This window comes from Aspergillus chevalieri, chromosome 6 (assembly GCF_016861735.1).
Source record: "Aspergillus chevalieri M1 DNA, chromosome 6, nearly complete sequence".
NCBI classification, from domain to species: domain Eukaryota; kingdom Fungi; phylum Ascomycota; class Eurotiomycetes; order Eurotiales; family Aspergillaceae; genus Aspergillus; species Aspergillus chevalieri.
In genome coordinates this window covers 313,914-338,320 of record NC_057367.1, presented here as the reverse complement: position 1 = coordinate 338,320, position 24,407 = coordinate 313,914, and the positions used below count along the sequence as shown (strand labels likewise).

The 24,407-nt window shown below is 52.8% G+C and overlaps 5 protein-coding genes across 5 annotated transcripts; 3 read left to right on the top strand and 2 right to left on the bottom strand.

Moving 5' to 3' along the window:
- Nucleotides 1-929: 929 nt before the first annotated feature.
- ACHE_60115S (ion transporter) lies at nt 930-4,318 on the bottom strand (the record flags this gene model as incomplete). The annotated part of the gene is made up of 2 exons (XM_043281254.1): nt 930-3,964; nt 4,030-4,318. 2 exons carry the CDS (start codon nt 4,316-4,318, stop codon nt 930-932), a joined length of 3,324 nt encoding a protein of 1,107 aa, XP_043138751.1.
- A 1,170-nt stretch (nt 4,319-5,488) lies between these two features.
- Nucleotides 5,489-12,371, top strand: ACHE_60114A (bifunctional carbamoylphosphate synthetase/aspartate transcarbamylase; the record flags this gene model as incomplete). The annotated part of the gene is made up of 3 exons (XM_043281252.1): nt 5,489-6,203; nt 6,283-12,257; nt 12,315-12,371. 3 exons carry the CDS (start codon nt 5,489-5,491, stop codon nt 12,369-12,371), a joined length of 6,747 nt encoding a protein of 2,248 aa, XP_043138750.1.
- A 3,147-nt stretch (nt 12,372-15,518) lies between these two features.
- Nucleotides 15,519-18,312, top strand: ACHE_60113A (DENN (AEX-3) domain protein; the record flags this gene model as incomplete). Its single annotated transcript, XM_043281251.1, has 2 exons — nt 15,519-15,890; nt 15,937-18,312. 2 exons carry the CDS (start codon nt 15,519-15,521, stop codon nt 18,310-18,312), a joined length of 2,748 nt encoding a protein of 915 aa, XP_043138749.1.
- A 576-nt stretch (nt 18,313-18,888) lies between these two features.
- ACHE_60112S (SDR family NAD(P)-dependent oxidoreductase) lies at nt 18,889-19,984 on the bottom strand (the record flags this gene model as incomplete). The annotated part of the gene is made up of 4 exons (XM_043281250.1): nt 18,889-19,345; nt 19,393-19,723; nt 19,781-19,812; nt 19,866-19,984. 4 exons carry the CDS (start codon nt 19,982-19,984, stop codon nt 18,889-18,891), a joined length of 939 nt encoding a protein of 312 aa, XP_043138748.1.
- A 527-nt stretch (nt 19,985-20,511) lies between these two features.
- Nucleotides 20,512-23,610, top strand: ACHE_60111A (TBC domain-containing protein; the record flags this gene model as incomplete). Its single annotated transcript, XM_043281249.1, has 1 exon — nt 20,512-23,610. The coding sequence occupies one exon, from the start codon at nt 20,512-20,514 to the stop codon at nt 23,608-23,610; it is 3,099 nt and encodes a 1,032-aa protein (XP_043138747.1).
- Nucleotides 23,611-24,407: the final 797 nt, after the last annotated feature.

The following is a 24,407-nucleotide window of genomic DNA, read 5'->3' as shown; positions in this document are numbered from 1 at the left end:
TCCAGCAAAGGCTCCATGTTCCTTTGCTGTCTTGAAGTTTTCAACATCACAAACCAAAGACAGGTGCAATTTGGATGGTGGTATGTGCATACAGAGGTAGCTGACCACACAAAGCCATTCAGATAGTAGGGTCTGGTACCCAGGGAACGATGAACTAAGAGGCTGGTCATGCTTTTCAGCGCAATAATGCATGATCGCGCTCCTATTCCCTTTACAGCATAGATATCCTTGCTCACAGGAGCTAACCTTGAGGTGAATCGTCAAGTGATGGGAACAAAAACCACCGAGATGCAACGTGGTGGTTCTTGTGGCCTCTGGACTGTGCTTGACACTGTCGCTTGAAGATTTTCAAAATCCATTGGCTTCGTCGACACCTTGCGAATTCAGGCCGCGGTAGATGCTGTACTGGATATCCAGTTCATTCCACAGATTTTGTGACACGAGAGGCCCGATTTGAAATCCTTGCGAGCGAAGGAAGTCAACTACGTTGTCGATAATACACTGAAAACGCCTCCAGCTCTGATCTGTATCCTAGAATGGATATCGACAAGTTATGTGGCTTGTCGAGACGGTATCGTTCACGTCCGGACTATATCGGATAGACTGCGTCTGGATAGATGGAAGCCATTGCTTTGGGGACTGGAACTTGGGTATTTGGTCGCTTGGGAAGTGAAACAGTCGAAGATGGCAGTCACCTAATCCAACATCAACCCTAGTATCTGATGAGGAAAGAAACCTGCATGTACAGTATTAGAAAATAGAGCAATCGACACGTGTATAAAAGGGGGGGGAAATAACGTATATACAAAGATAGACAACCACCCAAGTATCGATGCATAAACCGCAAAACATGCTACGCCCATTTTTTCCTAGAACATAAAGAGATAAAATGTCATAGCGGTCATCTCATCGTAAAAGCCATGCATGCCCTATTCAGAAGATACATCTGACAAAGGGCTGTCACTGCTAGTGCTTGTCTTCGTCATCCGCGACCCCTGACTCTTCTTCTTCTTTTCCTTCTTTTCAAGCCGTCTCTTACGCTCTCGGTCTCGCTGTGCGTCGCGGAAGTCATCGGGTTGGCTTTGGCTTCGGCTGGACTCGCCGCGGCGGAGATCCTTCACCTCTTTGATGACTTCGCGGAAGCCTTCTTCGATATTGTTCATGCGCGCTAGCACGAGCTTGCTCAGTCGGTTTTGGTTCTCCGGGCTAATTGGTCGATGGAGACCGGCTGCGTAGGCCATCTCCGTCGTCAGGCTTCCGGGTAATCCGCCCATGAATTCATTGGCGATAGCTCGGTTGTCCCCTATATCAGACCCCAGGCCATATAGAAAGGGGTTCTGGCCGCGTCCTCCTCTTGGGTGGGAGTCAGGAGCTGAGGTTCCGCCAAAGTCGGGAACAGGGATGGGGTGGGAACGAGACAGAGTGTCAGTGTTGTAGGCACGGCTAGTGTTGAGGTCGCCTCTTCTAGCGGTCAACTGATCCACAGAAGTGGAAACGGCCTGCTCAGGGGTCTCCGCTCTGGACCTGACAGGCACGCTAGGAGTCGCGCCGCCTTCGCCCCGGTTCTCTAGACAGGTTGGGGCGTACCGCATCGTAGCAGTGGAGACGGTCCGTGAATGAATTTTGGGGCGTCGAATGGGACTGTTTCTGCGCGACAGATGCTTTGCCGTTGATGGACGAGAGCTATAGAATTTCGGGGGTGGGCCCGAAGTCTCCCTAGCTATTCGTTTTCCCGAGGGGCCGCTGCTGTTGGAATTCCGAGCAATAGATTGCTTGTCCTCGTTGTCTGTTCGTTCATCGTCACCCTCGATATCGGTATGTCGTGAGAGCTGTCTTGACCGCTCAGGAGGGAAAAGGGGGTTTCGTCCGCGGTGTACGGCTACCGGTGTTATCCTCTCCTCCGGATTAGAAGCTACTGATCGTGTGGTTTCGGTAAAGTCGCGTATACTCTCCTGGAGTCTTCTTTGGAAAGGGAAGCGCAGCCGTTTTGGAAGTCTTTCCAAGCGGGTTACTTCCTTCGGATCCTGCTCAGCCGGTGGATGGATCGGGCCGGGTCCCATTCCCTGCATCCAGGTTTTGACGATATTACTGCTATCCTGATCTTGGGCCGAGTTGGCACGCCTGGTGGACTCGTCTTTGAATAACCGATGGAACACCTCATCCAGAGCACGATCTTTTTGGTAGGTAGCCACTGACGGTTCACGAACGAGTCGAGGAGCTTTCGCACTAAAAGTCTTGAAACGGTTATTGCCAGGCCGCCGCATACGCGCTGCAGTTGCGTCACGGGGTTCAGGGAGGTCGACCAGATCAGTTGGTTCAATGACCTTGGAGGCAAGGATTGTCTTTTCGTAGAAACAAATCGTAAACAGGATTGGCAGATGCGTGACCTTGATTATCGTTCGGTTTAGTCTCACGAATTGCCGGAAAGGCATTACGAATCGGAAAGGCGTGATAACCCAAGCGAGCAGGTTCGTCGGCGCGACATAGGAGAAAAGCGCGTCAGACTTGACCATCGAGATCGCGTTGACAGCAAATAAGAACTGATGTTCCTGATAGGCATTCTGGACAATCCGCATAAACGAGTTTGTGAGGACGGTGATTAGGATGGTGATAATAACAAAATGGCAGATGAAGAGAAACAGCGTCAGAATGGTTTTCCCCAAGGGATTATATTCATCCCAAAGGGTCCATGCTGCCGGACTAAAGCCCATCAACATCTGAAAGAGGGCGTAGGCCACGGATCCAGCTGACTGTTCGTCCCTGTTACCAAACGACAAAGTAAAGGCAACCAAAAAGCCGCTGCAGGCGATGACAATCAATACAAATACGGCGATAAGATCAGCGGCCATGATCCGGAATGCGATGAGTAGCTGAGAAAAGTAGCGATAATGATCCAGGACGGAGAAAAGACGGGGGAACACCAGGACTGCGCTAGCAGCCAGGATGTCGTATGCTTCATCCGCAACCATCTCGTGGCGGGTGATTGGTATCACAGCGCCAAAGAGCCGCATGCAATAGTAGCAAAAGAGAAACAGCAGGATTCCCAGATCAAACACATTCCAGAAACTCATCAGGTACAAACTGAACCCTTGCTCGTTGAAACCAACGATCTCGTCCAACATGTAGCCCGCGCTCCAAAGCCAGAAGACGATTTCCAAAGTCGAGATTTCTAATTTCCTTTGCTGCAAGACCGCCACAAAGAGTCCCAAGAGCACGGCGAATGATATTGTTGATAAAAATTGTCTGTAACGGGGAACCCTCAGCCGGGAGAGTTTGAAGAGAGACGCATCTCTGGGGTCATATAGGGTGACAGCACGTCGAACCGGGATCATCCTGTTCTCCGAGACATCGCTACCGATCTGGCTAATGCTAGGGATCGGTCCTCTATCGAGACGACCTTTTGGCGCACGGTGAAGGCTATCTGCGGCGGAATGGAAAACAATGGTACCAGCCCAAATAGCTTCCAATTGTTGCACAACCACCGGATGCGCTAAGAACCGTTTTGCCTGGGCGCGAATCGCGATTTCTAGACACGAGATCCGGGCCGGCCCAGCCAAATGTCTAGGCGCACTCCAACCCCGGGCTGTATGCAGGTTACCGTTGGCTCCTGGGGTCTGAGCCTGAAGCGGATAGAATTCATAGGATAGCGCATCAATTAACTCCCTAGTTGTATAATCCCTTAACAACTTGATGGCCAGAAGCTCGCTCACCATGGCCCGAGTTTGACTCGTTCCGCTATTGGCTGGGTAGAGCTGGACTTCCTTGTTGAACTGCAGACAGTTGGTCATCAACGCGTATAGAGTCGCTCGGGAGAAATGAGACGCCATGATTCTCTGCTGGATCGGTTTCACCAAGAACTGGGATATTTGAGGCGAGCGCAATTGGTCCCATGATAGGGTGGTCTCGCAACGGGAGGCAATGAGCGAACGGATGGCATGCGTGATGTCGTACACGGGAAGAGCATCTGATTGAGAGAGCCATTTTGTCAGTCATATGACAGTCAATTTCACTAGAGATCATCTTCCGTACCTAAATGAGACGCAGAAAAGATCGGTAGCAGCGGACTGGACTCGTGGGTTTCGTCTTCGTCGTCAACCTCGCCCTCCTGGTCATCGTCGGCATCTTCGTACTCCTCTTCCTCAATGATATCATCGTCCCCAAATCCATTGCCACGGCCGTTGAATCCGCCATATTGTGATTGCTGAGGATAATCTCGGTTGAGCGGAGTGGCCTCTCTGGGGGTGTATGGGGAGGACGGAGAGCGTTCTGGGGAAACATGGTCATGGCGTTTGTTTGGACGCAACAAAGAAGCCAGCATGGTGACGGAACTGAAACGGGTATTGTCACCAGCAGAAGAGATGGCACTCAATAATAATGTACATAACCAGGAGACCAGAAGGGACGGTGTGGGAGGAAAACGCGACAGCGACGCGTGGTGACAGAGTACCTGGAAGGAAGCTGGGATGAGCCTGGTGTTATTGTACTCTTATTGTACTCCGGACCCTGCAGGCCAGCTATCGTCCCACCACCTCATGGGCGCATTCTGCCTGGTTATGAAGAAAATTCTAGTTGTGATACACAGAAACGATAAGAGAGAAACTTGCATTCCTGGGGGAATTGCTTTAATATAGGCAGGGAATATAGTTCACGTGGGTTTGGCATGCAATACTAATGCAATAAGAGTAAAGATAACCAGCGACGGATTATGGAGGGGAGGATCTCTACTGCACGGACGCCTTGGCTGGTCTAGATCTTGTGCACAAGCAATTTATACTACATATATGTATACGCACCAGCATACATATGCAGCATCCAATTGCATCGCATATTCCTGTTAACTACTTGCACTCCGGAGTTTGTACTCTCGAGAACAAGCATTCATGCAAGTCACTGCGATAGCGCTCACCGCCTGCAGTTGATCCGCCATTCCGGATGTGGCGAAACGGCAGTATGCTCCGCCATCGGAGCAGCAGTCAACACCGGAGTAGGAGTATACACTTTCAATTGAAGAGACAGAATATCAATTACTTAACCCTACCCTGGGTAGTCTACTAGAATATGTAATACTAGTCAATCATTATACAGAGTCACACTCTAACGATACTCGGTAGTTGTACAGAAGATTCTGCAGGCGGTATCCCCTGGCAGAATGACACATCCCCCCGGATCGGGAAGGCGTTGCAGCCAATCGGAGCCCGCAATTAGCCCGCTCATACACAAAATTTTTCTTCTTCCACTCCGCCCGCAGTCAATTTTTTTTTTCTTTTCTTCCTATATTCCTCCTCCCGTGCAAAAGCAGCAGCACAAAAGACTCTCCTCTTGTCTCTCTCTCTTTTTTTCTGTCTGGCTCTTCTATTCTTATCTTCATCAATTCATACAGAAGAGGGTCTTGCAGGCTGCTGATGCTACGGTAGAGTGAATACCTTCTTTTTATCTTGACTTTTATAGTCCTCGTGAGGACCTTACCCCTCCCCCGCAGACCACCACGATGCCCGGCCACGAAGAAGCTGCTCTGCCTACGAGCCCCTCGGCTGGTGGAGCAGTGGCCTACAACCAGACCAACAAGGAAATGCAACCGGCTCACTCCATGGAGTCCAGCAACGGCGCCGTGATTCTCCCCGCCTCCTCGAGGGTACGGGGCAGCAGCCAGAAGATGTTTGCCCTGGAACTCGAGGACGGCACAGTATACCAGGGTTACAGCTTTGGTGCTGAGAAGAGCGTGGCAGGAGAATTGGTCTTTCAGACTGGTATGGTTGGATACCCCGAGTCCATCACGGATCCCTCCTACCGCGGTCAGATTCTCGTCATTACTTTCCCGCTGGTGGGCAACTACGGTGTGCCTTCCCGGGAGACTATGGACGAGCTCCTGAAGGATCTGCCCAAGTACTTTGAGTCCACTCAGATTCACGTTTCCGCCTTGGTCGTGGCAACATATGCCGGTGAAGACTACTCGCACTTCCTGGCCCAGTCTTCGCTTGGCCAATGGCTGAAGGAGCAGGGTGTACCCGCCATGCACGGTGTTGACACCCGTTGTCTCACCAAGAAGATCCGTCAAAAGGGTAGCATGCTTGGCCGCATGCTTCTCTCGCACGAGGAGGTCCCTGACGGCCATATCGAGGTCTCTGGCGACAAGGACAGCTGGAGGTCGTCTTTTGAGCAGATTGATTGGGTTGACCCTAACACACAGAACCTTGTGAGCGAAGGTGAGTTCAGAAAAAAACAAGAAAAAAAAAAAAAGGTTGCCAATTCTGGATGGGAATAGCTTGCTAACAAATCTTGCAGTCTCGATCAAGGAACCCCGTCTCTTCACGCCCCCCGAGGACGTTGCCCTCAAACACCCCTCCGGTCGTCCCGTCCGCGTTCTTTGCTTGGACGTCGGTATGAAGTTCAACCAGCTGCGTTGCTTGCTCGCACGTGGCGTTGAGGTTCTTGTCGTTCCCTGGGACTACGACTTCCCTACTCTCGCCGGCAAGGACTACGACGGTCTGTTCGTCTCGAACGGTCCTGGTGACCCGGCCACCCTCTCCACTACTGTCGCCAACTTGGCCAAGACCATGGAGGAGAACAGAGTCCCCGTCTTCGGTATCTGTCTCGGTCACCAGCTGATTGCCCGTTCCGTCGGTGCTCAGACCAAGAAGATGAAGTTCGGTAACCGTGGTCACAACATCCCTTGCACCAGCATGATCTCCGGCAAGTGCCACATCACCTCTCAGAACCACGGTTACGCCGTCGACGCCGAATCCCTTCCCCAGGACTGGCAGGAACTCTTTGTCAATGCCAACGACGGCAGCAACGAGGGTATCCGCCATGTCAGCCGCCCATACTTCAGTGTTCAGTTCCACCCCGAAAGCACACCGGGTCCCCGTGACACTGAGTACCTCTTCAATGTCTTCATTGACACAATCAAGAACACTATGGCTTCCTCCGACGCTCTCAATAAGCCCGTTTCCTTCCCCGGTGGCACCCTGGAGGAGAACAGGAAGATCGCTCCTCGCGTTCATGCCAAGAAGGTGTTGGTCCTTGGAAGTGGTGGTCTGAGCATTGGTCAGGCCGGTGAGTTCGACTACTCGGGTAGTCAGGCCATCAAGGCGTTGAAGGAAGAAGGCATCTACACCATCTTGATCAACCCCAACATTGCTACTATCCAGACCTCCAAGGGTTTGGCCGACAAGGTCTATTTCCTTCCTGTCAACGCCGACTTTGTGCGCAAGGTCATCAAGCACGAGCGCCCTGACGCCATCTACGTGACTTTCGGTGGTCAGACTGCTCTTCAGGTCGGTATTCAACTCAAGGATGAGTTCGAATCCCTTGGTGTCAAGGTCCTTGGTACTCCCATCGACACCATCATCACCACCGAAGACCGTGAGATGTTCGCTCGCAGCATGGAGTCGATCAACGAGAAGTGTGCCCAGTCTGCATCCGCCTCGAACCTCGAGGAGGCTCTTGAGGTGGTCGAGCAGATCAAGTTCCCTGTCATCGTCCGTGCCGCTTATGCCCTTGGTGGTCTGGGCAGTGGCTTCGCTGACAACATGGATCAACTCAAGGATCTCTGCATCAAGGCGTTCGCTGCCAGTCCCCAGGTTCTGATTGAGAAGAGTATGAAGGGTTGGAAGGAAATCGAGTACGAAGTTGTCCGTGATGCCCAGGACAACTGTATCACCGTCTGCAACATGGAGAACTTCGACCCTCTGGGTATTCACACCGGTGACTCTATTGTCGTTGCTCCCTCTCAGACCCTCACAGATGAGGACTACAACATGCTGCGTACCACGGCTGTCAACGTCATTCGTCACTTGGGTGTTGTTGGTGAATGCAACATCCAATACGCTTTGAACCCGTTCTCCAAGGAGTACTGCATTATCGAAGTCAACGCTCGTCTCTCCAGATCCTCTGCGCTTGCCTCCAAGGCCACCGGTTACCCGCTCGCGTTCATTGCTGCCAAGCTCGGTCTCGGAATCCCGCTTAATGAAATCAAGAACTCCGTTACCAAGGTCACTTGCGCCTGCTTCGAGCCCTCTCTCGACTACTGCGTTGTGAAGATTCCCCGCTGGGATCTGAAGAAGTTCACCCGTGTCTCGACCCAGCTGGGCTCTTCCATGAAGAGCGTTGGTGAAGTCATGAGTATTGGACGGACATTCGAAGAGGCTATTCAAAAGGCCATTCGGTCCGTTGACTTCAACAACCTTGGTTTCAACGAGACAAACGCGCTCATGTCCATCAAGGGCGAGCTGCAGACCCCGTCCGACCAGCGTCTCTTCGCCATCGCCAATGCCATGGCTGCCGGTTACAGCGTTGATGACATCTGGAAGCTCACCCAGATTGACCCCTGGTTTTTGAGCAGACTCAAGGGCCTCAGTGACTTCGGCAAGCTCATGACCAGCTACAACACCTCCACCGTCCCCAGGCCCCTCATCCGCCGGGCCAAGCAGCTTGGATTCTCTGATGGACAGCTCGCCAAGTTCCTGAGCTCGAACGAGCTCGCGGTCCGACGCATGCGTGTTGAGGCAGGCATCAACCCCATTGTCAAACAGATTGATACCGTCGCTGCTGAGTTCCCTTCGGTGACCAACTATCTGTACCTCACCTACAACGGCTCGGAGCACGACGTTAGCTTCGATGACCACGGTGTCATGGTTCTTGGATCTGGTGTTTACCGTATCGGTTCGTCTGTCGAATTCGACTGGTGTTCGGTGCGGACCATCCGCACTCTCCGTGAACAGGGCCACAAGACTGTCATGGTCAACTACAACCCGGAAACTGTCAGTACCGACTACGATGAGGCTGACCGTCTGTACTTCGAAAACATCAACCTGGAGACCGTTCTCGACATCTACCAGCTTGAATCGTCCAGCGGTGTGATCATGTCCATGGGTGGTCAGACTCCTAACAACATTGCTCTGCCCCTCCACCGTCTCAATGTCAAGATTCTCGGTACCTCGCCTGAAATGATTGACGGTGCTGAGAACCGTTATAAGTTCTCGCGCATGCTTGACCGGATCGACGTCGACCAGCCCGCCTGGAAAGAGCTCACCAGCATTGACGAAGCGAGGGGTTTCTGTGACGCCGTCGGTTACCCGGTGCTTGTTCGTCCGTCCTACGTCCTTTCGGGTGCTGCCATGAACACGGTCTACTCTGAGCATGATCTTGCCAGCTACCTGAATCAGGCCGCTGACGTTTCCCGTGAGCACCCCGTCGTCATCACCAAGTACATTGAGAACGCCAAGGAAATCGAGATGGACGCTGTCGCCCGTAACGGTGTCATGGTCGGTCACTTTATCTCGGAACACGTCGAGAACGCCGGTGTGCACTCGGGTGACGCCACTTTAATCCTGCCGCCGCAGGACTTGAGCCCTGAAACTGTCCGCCGTATCGAGGAGGCTACCAGCAAGATTGGTAATGCCCTGAACGTCACTGGTCCTTACAACATTCAGTTCATCGCCAAGGACAACGACATCAAGGTCATTGAGTGCAACGTCCGTGCCTCTCGGTCCTTCCCGTTCGTCTCGAAGGTCATGGGTGTTGACCTGATCGAGATGGCTACCAAGGCCATGATCGGTGCTCCTTTTGCTGAGTACCCGCCTGTCTCGGTTCCCAAGGACTACGTTGGTGTCAAGGTTCCCCAGTTCTCCTTCTCCCGTCTTTCCGGTGCCGACCCCGTCCTGGGTGTTGAGATGGCATCGACTGGTGAGGTTGCTTCTTTCGGTCGCAACAAGTACGAGGCGTACGTCAAGGCGCTCCTTTCGACCGGTTTCCGCCTTCCCAAGCGCAACATCCTATTCTCGATTGGATCCTACAAGGAGAAGCTCGAGATGTTGCCTTCGATCCAGAAGCTCCACCAGAACGGCTTCAACCTCTTCGCGACCGCTGGTACCGCCGACTTCTTGAAGGAGAACGGTGTCCCTGTCAAGTACCTGGAGATCCTGCAGGGTCAGGAAGAGGACATCAAGTCCGAGTACTCGCTCACTCAGCACTTGGCGAACAACCTCATCGACCTGTACATCAACTTGCCGTCTAACAACCGGTTCCGCCGCCCGGCCAACTACATGAGTAAGGGTTATCGCACTCGTCGTATGGCCGTCGACTACCAGACACCGCTGGTCACGAATGTCAAGAATGCCAAGATCCTGATCGAGGCTATCGCCCGTCACTTCCCCTTGAACATCCAGACCAGCGACTACCAGACGAGCCACCGCAGCATTGTCCTCCCGGGTCTGATCAACATCGCTGCCTTCGTTCCCGACCTCGCGGTTGCCGGTTCCAAGGGCTTCGAGGATGTCACCAAAGCTTCCATTGCCAATGGTTTCAGCATGGTCCGGGTGATGCCCGTTGGTGTTGACACTTCCGTTACCGAGCCCAGTGACTTGAAGGTCGCTCAGCAAAATGCGCAGAATGCTCTGTGCGACTTCAACCTCTCCGTCGCTGCCACCTCGTCCAATGCCGACCAGATCGGCCAGTTGACCGGCGATGTTGGATCTCTCTTCATTCCCTTCAACCACCTGTCTGGCAACATCAGCAAGGTCGCCGCGGTCACCAGCCACTTCACCGCGTGGCCCTCGAACAAGCCGCTGATCACCGACGCCAAGTCGACGGACCTCGCCTCGATCCTGCTGCTTGCCAGCCTCCACAGCCGCAACATCCACGTGATGAGCGTCACTTCCAAGGAGGATATCAACCTGATCGCTCTCAGCAAGGAGAAGGGTCTCAAGGTCACCTGCGACGTATCGATCTACTCTCTGTTCCTCTCCAAGAAGGAGTTCCCGGGTTGCAACGCCTTGCCCTCCGCTGAAGACCAGAAGGCTCTATGGGACCACCTGAGCACCATCGATGTCTTCTCGATCGGCAGCATTCCGTTCCAGCTCGCTGGCAAGGAGGCTTCTGCTGCTGCTGGCATCGCTGAGGCGCTTCCCTTGCTCTTCACTGCCGTTTCCGATGGCCGTCTGACCATTGAGGACATCGTCGCTCGTCTGTACGAGAACCCCAAGAAGATCTTCGAACTGCACGACCAGGCGGATAGCTCAGTCGAGATCGAGATTGACCGTCCGTACGTGTACCAGGGTCCTTCTTGGTCTCCGTTCAACGGCAAGTTCATGAAGGGATCCGTTCAGCGTGTGATCTTCCAGGGCAAGACTTCTTGCCTCGATGGTGAGGTTACTCCCGACGCCGTCAAAGGTACCGACATGTCTGGCCATCGCATTGTGCCCACTTCTCCAGTTGTCAAGCCCCTGTCGCCCTTGGTCCAGGCTCGTCCGGAGAGCTCGCTGGACCGCCGCCTGTCTCTGTCTGGCACTCCTGGCCGTGGCCTGCGTAAGGGTGATCAGGCCGAACTCGGACCCCCGCTGTATGCGCAATTGCCTTCGATCTCATCCTCGCTGCTCGAGACCCTCTCCCGGTCTCCGTTCCGCCAGAAGCACGTTCTCTCCGTGAACCAGTTCAACCGATCCGACCTGCACCTGCTCTTCACTGTTGCCCAGGAGATGCGCCTTGGTGTCCAGCGCCAGGGTGTTCTCGACATCCTTAAGGGCCGTGTCTTGTGCACTCTCTTTTACGAGCCTTCCACGAGAACCTCAGCTTCGTTCGACGCCGCCATGCAGCGCCTTGGTGGACGTACCATCGCCATCTCGACGGAGCACTCGTCTACCAAGAAGGGTGAGACCTTGCAGGACACCGTTCGCACCCTCGGCTGCTACGGAGACGCTGTTGTCCTGCGCCACCCCGAGGCCAGCAGCGCCGAGACCGCCGCCAAGTTTTCCCAGGTCCCGATCATCAACGGAGGCAACGGCAGCATTGAGCACCCGACTCAGGCATTCTTGGATCTCTTTACCATCCGTGAGGAGCTCGGAACTGTGACTGGCTTGACCATCACCTTCACCGGTGACTTGCGTTACGGACGCACCGTCCACTCGCTCATTAAGTTACTCCAGTTCTACGACGTCCGCATTCAGCTTGTTGCTCCTAAGGAGCTTGCCTTGCCCGAGGAGGTCCGTCAGCAGATTGTCAGCTCCGGACAGCTCGTCCTGGAGTCTGACCGGTTGACGCCTGAGATCGTCGCTCAGTCCGACGTCCTGTATTCGACTCGCGTGCAGAAGGAGCGCTTCGCCGACCTTGAGCAGTACGATCGTCTCAAGGACAGCTTTGTCATTGACAACGCTCTCCTGAAGCACGCTAAGAGCCACATGGTGGTTATGCACCCCTTGCCCCGGAACGCTGAGATCGCGGAGGAAGTCGACTTTGACCAGCGTGCGGCATACTTCCGACAGGTATGTCCTTCGAACCCCTTCCCAGATTTGGATGAACGAATGCTAACTTTCACGCAGATGAGGTATGGTCTGTACTGCCGCATGGCTTTGCTTGCATTGATCATGGCGCCTTGAGTGTTTTCCGACGTTTGAATATATACGGAAACCGTAAAATGTTCATTCTGTGGAATATGTTTCGTTTGATGATTTCATTTCGGTTTGCGATTTGCGATTTGCGATTTGCGTTGCGTGCGATTGATGTCTGCCCAAAAGTTATGAAGTATCTCCTTTCCTATACATATACCTGTAGTCAACACCACGATACGATAGACTAGATAAATCTTTGTATGATGAACTTGATGAACCCGTTATGTGTTATGTATGGATTATGTATTATATGTGTTTTGCGTCGTGTGTTGTGTTTTTGTTGTGTGTTTTGTGCGTTTTGTGTGGTTTATGGCGTGTTTCTTCATTTCTTTTGGGCTGGCGTGTTTTCTTTCTTTTTTCTCTTTTGATTTGATTTCTTTTTCTTTTTTCTGTTCTGGTGTTTCTGGGTACATGGCATGAATTGGATTTGGCGTCTTGGATATTGGATGGGCTTGGATTGAAAGATATATACCCTGGGATCATTCTATATGCAATTTCTTCAATGTGATCACTTTACTGACATCTCTTATATCTATGTCCATTATGCCTAGTTTTTATGTTGAGTATCGGAGTGCAATATCCGTACAGAGTACATGCTGGATCTATATCCAGGTGACTTGCTCTCGTCATTCAAAAAATGAAGAAAATCTTTCACTCGTTGGCTTTTTTCTACGAGTCATACATCCTTCGCGTCTTCAATCATTCATCACATACTGTAAAATGCACACCCTTAATTGCTCCGTATTAGCCACAACTCGGCATCTCCGTGCACAGTAAGACCTCGACGCTATAAGATCTACAAATATGACCAGAAGCCTTGCCCATTGCTAAATAAAGCCCGACCCTTCCTTAATGCTAGATCACTATAGTCCATGGCGCACTGTTCCTTACCCCATCAACCATACAAAGTACAGAACAAGCACGGAGTCGTGATTAATATGCAAGACTCAATAGTGTCACGCACTTTGCAGGACTATCTCGTTGTAAAAACGAATATGCAGCAACAATAGGCTATAACTGGATTGCTGTTGCATATTGCATCGTTCTATGAATAGTAGTGCTCGTATGGAGAACTCGTCGGTGTGAGCTATTTGTATGTGCCCCTCTGCCGAAGATACACCAGAGGTCCCATATGCCTTGGGTTTCCTACGGAGCAGAGTACTGCTATCTGTCACCATCACACAAATCTCCGTTCCAGAACCAAAGCTGTCAGAATCTGACATTTCTACACCATTTCCGATTCCTTCTATCCAGGCACGCAACCAAGCACCGCGCCAGCACCATCGTATTCCCGTAAAAGCGCGGCCCAGTGCGAGATACACTTTACTACAAACAGACTAGTGCACCCGAAAATGCCGGGAATAGAGATTTTCTTTTTCTGACTCGTGATGGGTTTTGGAATAAGCACGATGCAATTGCCCTGGACCAGTGGGAGCGGCAATATTAGGTTGTGATATATCACAGTGGATGCAGGGTATTCATGTAGGGATATTGCTTTTGTGCGGATCTTGGGTTATAGGTATGGGCTACGTGGTTGACGTATGCCTTGCTGTTCTGTACAGGTACGGAGAAGTATGTACACAGATATGGTACCGAGTGCAGCGCGCAAGGTGGAAATGGAAATAATTGATGAGCGGTGACGGTCTGTGTGCTCAAAGTCAAACAGTCAGAGTCAGTCAAGCACAGAACAGACCGTCCAGAGAACAGCCACGCGGGTGCAAGATTGTGAGATCAATCCTGTTCGGCCCACAGAACCACAAGAACCACAGTGAAAAAAAAGATTTGACGAGACGACAAGCGTCTCATTTTCTTCAGCTTCAGCTGGTTCCTGGTCTGTCGCGTGTGGCCGGACCCGGTTTACCTTCCAATCAGGTTGAATGTGTGGCTCTGGTTTTCTCTATTTATACCATTATTCCGTGTGTGAAGAACCGGATTTTCCGGTTTCCCATGGACGGACGGCTGTTGACCACGTCAACTTTCAACAGTCTCTGTGCGTTTTCCCGGAGAATTCAAATCATTGAATCGAACCATGCGTGTTTTTGTTGGTTGCATTGGCGATTGCATTGGCGATTGCAGGGCGATTGCAAATACTCCAACCTTACGGTGCGCCAAAAGCAAAGCAAACCGATCGGGATCACCCCGTGCATGTCCCAGAAAGGAGTGGGTTCTACGATCGAAGAGATTGCGATCTCCGGCTGCGTGCTGGGCTCTGGTTGGGTTGGTTCCGGTGAAACCGACGAGATTTGATTATTCTCTGCTGTTCGATAACTATGGGACTCTGTGTGCTCTGTGTCACTATGCCCCGGATCATAGATCCAGTAGTGCTGCTAGAACATAGGATAATAACCGTGGATCAATAATGACCCCGGAACCAGGAACTGAAAGAAAACGGACCGGACAATATCTTTGTTTGCATTTCTTAGCGGTCAAACAGTGTGCTTACTTCAGTAGCTGAAGTTACTGGCTGCTGCTCAGAGTTAATCCTTTCCGGAGCCTCGAAACGCAAACTGTACAGACTGTACTTCGGAGTACTTGTACGGAGTACTCTGTAGATTTTGACACTCGTAGAATATTTGTACATAGTACCATGGAGAGGAAGGAGGAATAAATACAAGTACCAATTTGTCACTCGCCTCAGGGATCAATATCGCTCCACCAATTAATATAGCAGGAAAAGTTTTGGGACTAATACACGCGAACTGCCCGTGGTTTGCATCTTTACTCCTTTGGGTAATGCCCCTTTACCTAGTCCCCTCACACTACTCTATTCTCCGTAACTAACTACGGAGGGCTCCTCTTCTCCTCCTCTCCTTTCCGTCATTTTTCTTCTTCCCTCTTCCCCTCTTGCCACTCTTTCTTTTCTTTCTGACATTCTCCCTCCCCAGTCGTTCGGGGTCTCTCATCCACGGCGTCCCTCTTCTTCCTCTCCCACTCCGTGCTTCTCGCATCCGGGGAAGAAACGATGCAGTATTAATTTCCACTTTCCATTCTCGCTCCTTATCTTCCTCTAATAATCGATTATCGACTGGTCTCTCATTCTTCGCCTCGCCTTCGTTACATTCTTCCGTCGCTGTTCGACTTTGCCGTTCTAGGCCCCCCTGAAAACACCACGACTTAACATATTAAACCGTCAAAATGGGCCCGTCTCTCAGAGATTCTTCCTTCCCCCGTCCCTCGACTCGCGACCGCCCGTCAACCCGCGATGAGAACTCGCTCGTCGTCCCCAGTCGCACCTCGTCGCTGCATTCCCGCATCACCCAGCCGATCCCATCGCAGGTCAACTCCAAGGCCGCCCAGCGAACCCCCAAGACCCTGACTCATGCTTACATGGTCTGTGGTGTTGGTCGGGAGCCTTCGCAATGGGTCCGCGCTCCCACCCCTGCCCAGGGGAAGATCGGCCATATGAAGGGCGCCGTCGGTCAATTCTGGTTGCCCGAGATTCTGGGGAGCAGCCCCCGGTTGGAGCAGGATAATGAGATTGCCAGAGCGCTTCACTCGGCTATGAGGGTATGTCCCTCTAACTATAGGGATTGAACTTTACTGACACTCCTAGGCATGCTTCCCTCACGATGTCGAGATTTGCACCGGCAAGAGCCAGCCGCATTGCGTTCACCATGCCTTCGTCCTCCAGCAGGACTCCTCCCACACTCTCTACGGTATCGCTCTGCGAGTCTGGTCTCGCGCTGACGAGAAACGAGCCGAGACCATCCGGGAACTGCGAAAGAAGACGGAGCCTGATTTCTACGACAACCCCGACGAGACCTACTGGATTCCCTACTGCCTGAGCTTCCTCTCCCGGTATCCCCTGTACGACTTGTTGGGTGACTATCTCCGGGGTATGTGGATTCACTGGAACAAGGCTACGAACTTGTTCCACGCCGAGGAAGTCTCGCGCATCCTCAGCTTCCCTGCCCCGCGACTCAACGACCTTGTCCGTATCGATATGAAGGATTACGCCCTTTGCTACCAGTTCCCTTCGTCGCCCACCGGCTTCCAGAACTTCTCCATGTGGCCGCTCTTCACCTGCTTGTCCATCCCTAACATTGTCGGTGTTGTCGAGGCCGCTGTGTCGCCTACCCGCCGTATCATTTTCGTCAGTCACTATCCCGCCATTCTTACCGTTGCCGCTGAGACGATCCGGTACTGCGTGCGGGTGTACGAATGGAGCGGTTTGTACGTTCCCATCGTCCACGCCCGTCACATTAAGGACCTCGTCCAGGAGCCCGGTCCGTACATCCTTGGTGTCACCGCTGAGTGCCGTACCCTGTTCAACGCTCCGCCAGATGCGCTCGTAGTGGACTTGGACCGCAACTTTGTTCTCACCTCCAGCCCGCCCAACATCTTGAGCCCCGGCCAGCGCACCAAGTTCATCAACCGTCTGACCCAGGCCCTCAATGGCGACGTCACCCCGAGCGGTGTGCCAAACCACCTCCGGTCGGCCTACGCTGGCGGCAAGCTCATCCCCGCTGGTCAGATCATTGTCATGCGTGGTGAAGTCGAGAGCGTCCAAGATCCCCCATGGTGGAACCAGGACTCTGTCATGGGTGTCATGGACCACGTCTGCGAGAAGCTGGGCCGCAACACCGGTATGAAGGCCATCTTCGGTGGCTCCGTCAAGAAGCCGCTCATGACCAAGGTCTCCATGCGCCACCTCAACGAGATTGTCCGTGAGCGCAACCAGTACTCTCGCGATGCTATGGAAGCTTGGCAAGACTTTATCAACCTCAAGGGACGTATGGACACCGAGATTGGCAAGGTCACCAAGCGCAACAACTTCTTGGTCGAGGAGCTCGAGACCTGGAAGCAGCAGTTCCTCAAGTTCCAGGCCTTTGCTGAGCAGCTTACCAAGGAGACCTCCGAGCTCAAGGTCAAGATTGAGACTCACAAGCGCGAGAACCGCCGTCTGTCTGGTCTCATCGACCAGCAGAAGGACGACTTGGCTCGTCTCACTGTCCGTCTGTCTGGCACGGAGAAGCAGCGCGACGACGCCCTGGAGGCTCTCGTTCTCCAGCAGGAGATTGCCGAGGAACTGGAGCGCGAGCGCAAGCGCAACCAGAAGGAGATGGCGGCATTGCAGCAGACCAACTCGACGCTCAGCCGGCAGCGCGACGAGGCTCAGCGTGTGGTCGTCCACCTCCGCACTCTCATCCATGGCCAGTCGCACCACATGGAGCACATCATCCGCTCCGTTGGTTCGCCCGAGTTTTCCGACGCGGTCCAGCAACAGGACGAGTCGAAGTCGCAGCACGCCGAACCCGCCACCAGGCGCCATTCTTCTTTGTATTCTAGAAAGTCTTCCATGATGAGGAGGGACGCTCGCTCTGAGAGGATCTCCGCCCGGGAAGTCAAGGATATTAACCCCGACTTGGAGCAGCACTTGCTGAACATGAGCGCCGGGCAAGAGCGTCTCTCCCGCCTCAGCATCACCGACGTCGCCGACCGCTACCTCCGCGACAAGACGGACGCCATTTCAGACATCATTCGCGGCATCAGCGAGCAGTGCGCTGCTGCCGTCGAGGGCCTGCACATGGCCCAAGACGCTGTTGCCGACGACGAGCCGGGCAAGCTGGCCCCGGCCCCGGAATTCGACCACACTGATGGCCGCTCCACTCGCGACGGTAGCGAGATTGATCCCAGCGAGAACAACTCGCTGCACCCTGACGGCCGGGGGTCTTCCGTGCCCCCCACACCGGACCTCGTGCACAACCGCTCCAGCACCTCGATGTCGATGATCAGCAACTCGACATACCCGGAGCAGCGGTCAAGCCAGCAATACGGGCCCGGCGAGATTCCGACTCGGATAGTCGAGGATGATGACGAGCACGCCCATGAGGCCGAGGATCTGGACGACCAGACCGAGACTGGTCAATTGTCCAAGCAGGCCAGCGAGGATCTCATGCGTCCCGGCGTCTCTCGTCTTGCTGCTTAAAATTGTGCTTCTGTTTAGTTTGCCCCATCAAATTCGATGATGCAATGCCTTGTGTTTTTTTTTTTTTTTTTCCCTGCCTTCGACGACCCCTTTCTTTTCTATACCAGATTCGAGCGTGAGACCACCGACTGGTCTGTTTAATTTGCTGCTTAATTTTGTTATTACAGTATATCCCCTGTCGTCTTTTCTATTTCTGCTTCTTTGGAGGTGTTTATTTCCTTTTACTTCTGGGTGTGGCTTTTCTTTCCTTTTCTGATCTGATCTTTTTTACTTGATAACCCCTTTCTGTTGTTTGCTTCTTCATTTCCGTCGTGGAAGAAGCTTGGGCATCGCAATGGGCCGACACTCTCCTTTGCGTCTGAGTCTACTAGTCTGCCATCTCCTTATCTATATTTCCTTGTGTCTGTCTGTCTATAGTTCAGTGACTGGGTCTGGAGGACTTGCTTTGAAAGCAGCCGTAGCCCGGGTTTTTATTTAGTTGTGAGGTTCGCTTCTGATGTCGGAGGCGAGCAATTGATGTTGTTCAATCTATATACATGTCTGTAGACTGAGTAGTATACTATGCTGTGTGTAGAACTATGCCAACTTCCCCGGCACAAATGGATGGCCGGCACTTAAACCTCCGCAAACCGCCCACGCCTGCCCGTTCACGTAGCTGCTCTCCTCACTTCCCAGGAATAGCGCAACACGCGCAACTTCATCTGCGACAGCACCCCGCTGCAATGGATTCAGTTGTCCGACCTTTCTCTCTGTGCCTCGTTCCCTCGCCCGGTCGAACACAGGCGCTGTCATTCCTGTCTCGATGAGACCCGGACAGATAGCATTAACGCGGATGCCCGTGCCGGTGAGCTGGTAGGCGGTTGTCTGCGCGATGGAAATCACGGCAGCCTTTGAAGCAGAATAATCTGTTGAGCCGGCGTTGGACCGCAGACCAGCGACAGACGCAGTGCAGATGATCGAGCCGGCGGGATAGGGTTTATCCTTGCTGGTGAGCTTCATAGCTGCCGCTGCGTGTTTGACGGCCAGAAAGACACTACCAAGTCAGTATATGCATAGCCATAAGTATAGATAAAGGCATACCCCAAAGTATTAGTCCTCAACGTATCCATAAACCCCTCCCCATCAATCTCCGTAAAAGCAACCGGCTGCCCAATAACCCCCGCGTTCGCAAAAAACACATCCAATCGTCCATACTTCTCCACCGCATCGTCAACAACAGCCTGAACGGCGCTTTCATCGCCCGCGTCGAAGTCCCGGATGTGCACGTCGACGCCCGGGTACAGGGCCTCGATCTCGCGCTTGTGTGTTAACAGGTGTGTTGTTGCGTAGTCGCAGAGGTAGACTGCCCTAGCGCCGTTGTGCGCGTACTGGTGGGCTGTTGCGCGGCCGATGCCGGTTGGGGAGTTTGCTCCTGCGAGCTTCTGTGAGGACCTAGATCTAGATCTAGATTATATGGCAGTGTGCGTACCGGTGACAATAGCCACTTTATCTTTCATCCGTCTATACACCGTTAGAACGCTATATTAATTTTTGGGGGTGGATGGAAGGCGTACGGCCCCACGGAATCAGGCGCTACCTGGCGAATTCTAGGGATATCCTCGAATGTGCCTGCATCGGGGATTCCTTCGGCGAGTTGTTGGCTGAGGGCTTGGAGGCGTTGTTTGGCGGACATGTTTGGAAGAGTATAGATTGACCTTGCGCTTTCAATGTATACTTGTAGTGCTATGTCCAATTACGAGAATGAGTAGAGGATTTAGGATCCCGGGGTGATATATACTACCCCGTACAGCTGATATCCGATGGATACGCGGAGAACCGAGGTACAAATCACGTGATCAAGGTATATGACTAAGCATTACCTGATTGCAGATCACCTGACCCGCACACGTCATGGCTGCAGCTGAGATATCCCACTATCTTTCTCTCGTTCTGCCTTGACCGTCATCTCTCATTGTCTTTGTTACATCTTTGCTTTCAGTCCTTCTTTTGCTTGAGTGTTGAGTGCTGTTGGCACCATTTGGCTGTCTGCGGAAGACGAAGAGACCCCTGCATTCCGTCTAGGCCCAGTCCAGACCCTCCAGGATACCCCTCGACGCGAGCCCCGAAGACCATGTACCCGATTGCATAATACTAGTGCAAGCCGCAAACTAATGAAGCTGATCGTTCAATTCCCCCTCGTCAACTCGCTACACCGCAGCCATGGCGGACAGTGAGGCCCAAGCCCGCTCCCCCTCGCAGACATCCTCTTCCTCCTCCCGCCCGGGCCACAAGACCAAAACCGTCCGTGCCTTATCCCAGAAACGCCATTCGACCTCATCCAATACGACATCCGATTTGACCTCGTTTCCGTCGCTCTCACCGGACCGCTCGCCTGAGGGGTTCGTCGGTGAACCCGCGCTGAATCGCTCGCTGGCTAATGCGTTGGTGGACGGGGAGGCGGATAATGGTGGTGGGAATGATATTGGGCGGACGCGGAATCGGAAGGCCACGCTGGCCAAATTGACGAGTGAATCGCCGGCGTCGTCGGGTCGCGTGGCGTTGTTTGATGATTCCGTTGCGTTGAATACTGATGTCCCTGGTGCGCTGCATCTAGCTGACGATGCGCATATTGAGAGGTTGGTGGCGAGTAATGGTGCTGTGAAATTGGTAAGGCAGTTTGCGCGTGATTTGGCGCTGAGGGATGCGGAGATCTCAAGGCTGCGTCAGCGTGCTGATAAGAGGGAGAGGGAGTTGAAGAGGATGTTGCGTGAAGTATCAGTCTCGAATCAGGATATTGAGCGGAGACTGTATGCACTGGACAATCGTGACGATACAACGAATGGAAGGGATAGCGGGAGTCACGCCGACCAGGGTTCTAATGGGATCGATGGATTGATGCAGCAGGCTATGACGGATGACGTGGGGTCGGAGATGCATGAGGAGGTCAATGGGGTGGATTGCCAGACCACGCTTCGTCCGCAGCAACTGGACAATGATGCGAAATCGGGTGCGTCTAGCGAGTTGGGGGTAAATCGGAAACGGCAGAGTGGTCGTGGCTGGCAGGATTATATCTTTGGGAGTACCGCTGGGAGCCGGAAGACCAGTCGTGCTAGCAGTGTCATGAGCGATGTGGGGGATGTTGACGAGACGAACAAGTCGGTCCGCCGAAAGACTTTTGATGAGCAATTGTCTGGTGAGCAGAAAACCAAGCCCGCTGGAGACGACTCGAGCACGCATTCCCGCAAATCCTCCAACTCACTGTCATCATGGGCTGCCAAATTGCTGGTCGGGAATAACCAGGGCAAGGGAGATTCTACCGATCCTGGTCGCAAAACACCGTCTGGAGAGCAGCCCAGAAACAGAGCTGTTTCGTCTGTCAATGCACCGAAAGGAGGTATGACTGCGGTGGCGGCTCTGAAAAGAATCAATAGCAATGCCCCTGGCGCTCCTGGCAAGCCTAATGGACCAGCCAGAACCAATGCTCAAGCTCCGCGGAGGTCGGCACCGAGTGTTTCGCAGGGAAGCGAGATGGCCGATAAAACATCGAATAACCTCGGACCGGTGGAGATGGATGCTATTCTTCCTATGGAATCTCGGCCTCCTACTCTGACCCATACGTATAACAATTACCAGCCGGGTGATCTGCTCACCGATAGATTCGGATTCATCTACGACCAACGGCGAAAGAAGAGACAGAGGGAAGCTAGGAGCAGCGTCAGCCGCTTGAGTATCACCGAAACTCTGAGTAGCTTCCGAAGCGATTCTGATGGTGATGAGATACCTGCGAGCCCTGAGCGCCCACTTTCCTCTCCATCCCCTGAGGATCCGGATTCCGGTGCGGTTCAAGTTCGAAAATGGCAGGATTACTTGAAAATCCCGTCAAAACCAACGGAGCTGCTGTCTCATACGCCGTCTGCCGGTCCTATTGTCGCGTTGACCACTGGCGATGACAGCCAGCCACGCAGTGCTTCCTTCTCCGTGGACAAGAGTGGCTCTGTATCGGTCAACCCCGCTCGGCAGCCATCTGCGTCCACCTCTGCGGTGGTAGCAGATCGCCCAGAGTTTGCAGGGACGTCCGCTGACGAAACGTCTGCCGCGGCTGTGGGAATGGCTATAAGCAACGAGCAGGAGCCGGTCCGGTTACTTCTCGACCAGTTGACTGATCTTCATGACTCTTTGCAGCGGGATAGAACCGTCCGATGGAACGAGTTTCTGCGAAAAGTACGCGCCGAGCGGAAGAAAGAAGGCGAAGCAGCGGCCGCCGCAGCCGCAGCCGCAGACCGGCCGTTACAGTCAATCGACACACCGGAAGCGTCTCTCGCAGACGGAGAGGTAATTGGTATTGCTGGTCTCGGAAACAAAGGAAAGGTCGGCCGTGCCAAGTGGAAGGAGTTTCGATCACTTGTCTTGGGTGGTATACCGGTGTCTCTCCGCGCCAAGGTCTGGTCTGAATGCAGTGGTGCGTCTGCAATGCGGATACCGGGTTACTACGAAGATCTGGTGACGGCGGCTGGAGGCAGTGACCCCGATCCGTCAGTTGTGGCGCAGATCGACATGGACATCCACCGGACGTTGACTGATAATGTGTTCTTCCGAATGGGGCCTGGTGTCAGCAAGTTGAGGGATGTTTTGCTGGCGTACTCGCGTCGGAATCCGGAGGTCGGTTACTGTCAGGGTATGAATTTGATTGCAGCGTCGCTGCTTCTGATCACCCCGACTGCGGAAGATGCGTTCTGGATTCTGGTCTCCATGATCGAGGTCATTCTTCCGCAGCACTACTACGACCATGGATTGTTGGCTTCGCGTGCGGACCAGGTCGTGCTGCGGCAGTATATCACTGAAGTTCTGCCTAAGCTATCAGCACACCTCGATGACTTGGGAATCGAGCTCGAAGCTCTGACGTTCCAATGGTTCCTATCCGTCTTCACCGATTGCCTCTCTGCAGAAGCTCTCTACCGCGTCTGGGACGTCGTCCTCTGTCTCAACGCCAGTACAGTCACCAACAATCCGACATCCTCAACCCTGGAAAACGACCCCAGCACAAATGCCGCCAAAACCATCGCCTCCGGCAGCGGCGGCGGCAGCACTTTCTTATTCCAGGTTGCTTTGGCCTTGCTCAAATTGAACGAGCAGCAGCTATTGACGACGTGCTTGACGCCTGCCGCGTTGTATACATACATCAACCACCAGATGACGAATCACGCGATTAGTATTGATGGGTTGATCCATGCTAGTGAAGCGTTGAGAAACGTGGTTCGTCGGGAAGATGTGGTGGAGAGGAGAACGGAGGCGCTGAGAGACATGAGGGAGTTCAACTAAATTCCTCCCCGTGCTTTCTCAATCCTCCCGACTTATTTTTGCGTCTTATCTATCTATTCCCTATGTTCATATTCAGATTCCCAGATCATGCCAGGAGTTCGAGTTGGTTGGTTATTATTAGAATGTTCATCTTGTGTTTATTTTATGATTATGGTTAGATTAGGTTATGGGCAGGATCCTGGAGTCATTCCTTTTGATTGAGCATCAGCACAGCATTCATACAGAGATACCCCTCCTTTAGATCGATACAATGGATTGCATTTCAGAGTATACATGGCTTTTGTTGAGTGAATATATGTATTCCATGTATAGGGCTGTTGCCGTTCGGCTGTAGTTCAAAACATTTTTGTATTCATTTTCTTGCCTTTCTCCTGTACATCTATCTCTTGCTATTCATCATGATTTGCCACAACCATCTTTTTGTATCTCTGGTGCTATCATCTACCTTCGATCATCATGCTCATGGCCATCAGGATGGCTGTAGCAACTTAGAACAATAATGCCAAGGTCGAAACTAGCCTAGATGATATTATCAAAAGAGGCCAGCCGATGTTCCCAGGCAAAAACGGCGTGGTAGGTATACTGTTTCCTTTGGGATATAAATTGACAATCAATAGTCACGCATCTACCTAATTTGCGACAATTCGTGAGGAAAGTGATGGTATGTTTTCCGTCGCTATCTCAGTGGCCCGTCCCGTCCTGTGCGGAATATCGACGGATCAACTCCAGAATTCTGGAGGTCCCTAGAGTTCTTCTTTACATGGACGTTTGACCGGGTCTTATCATCGCCAGTCAGT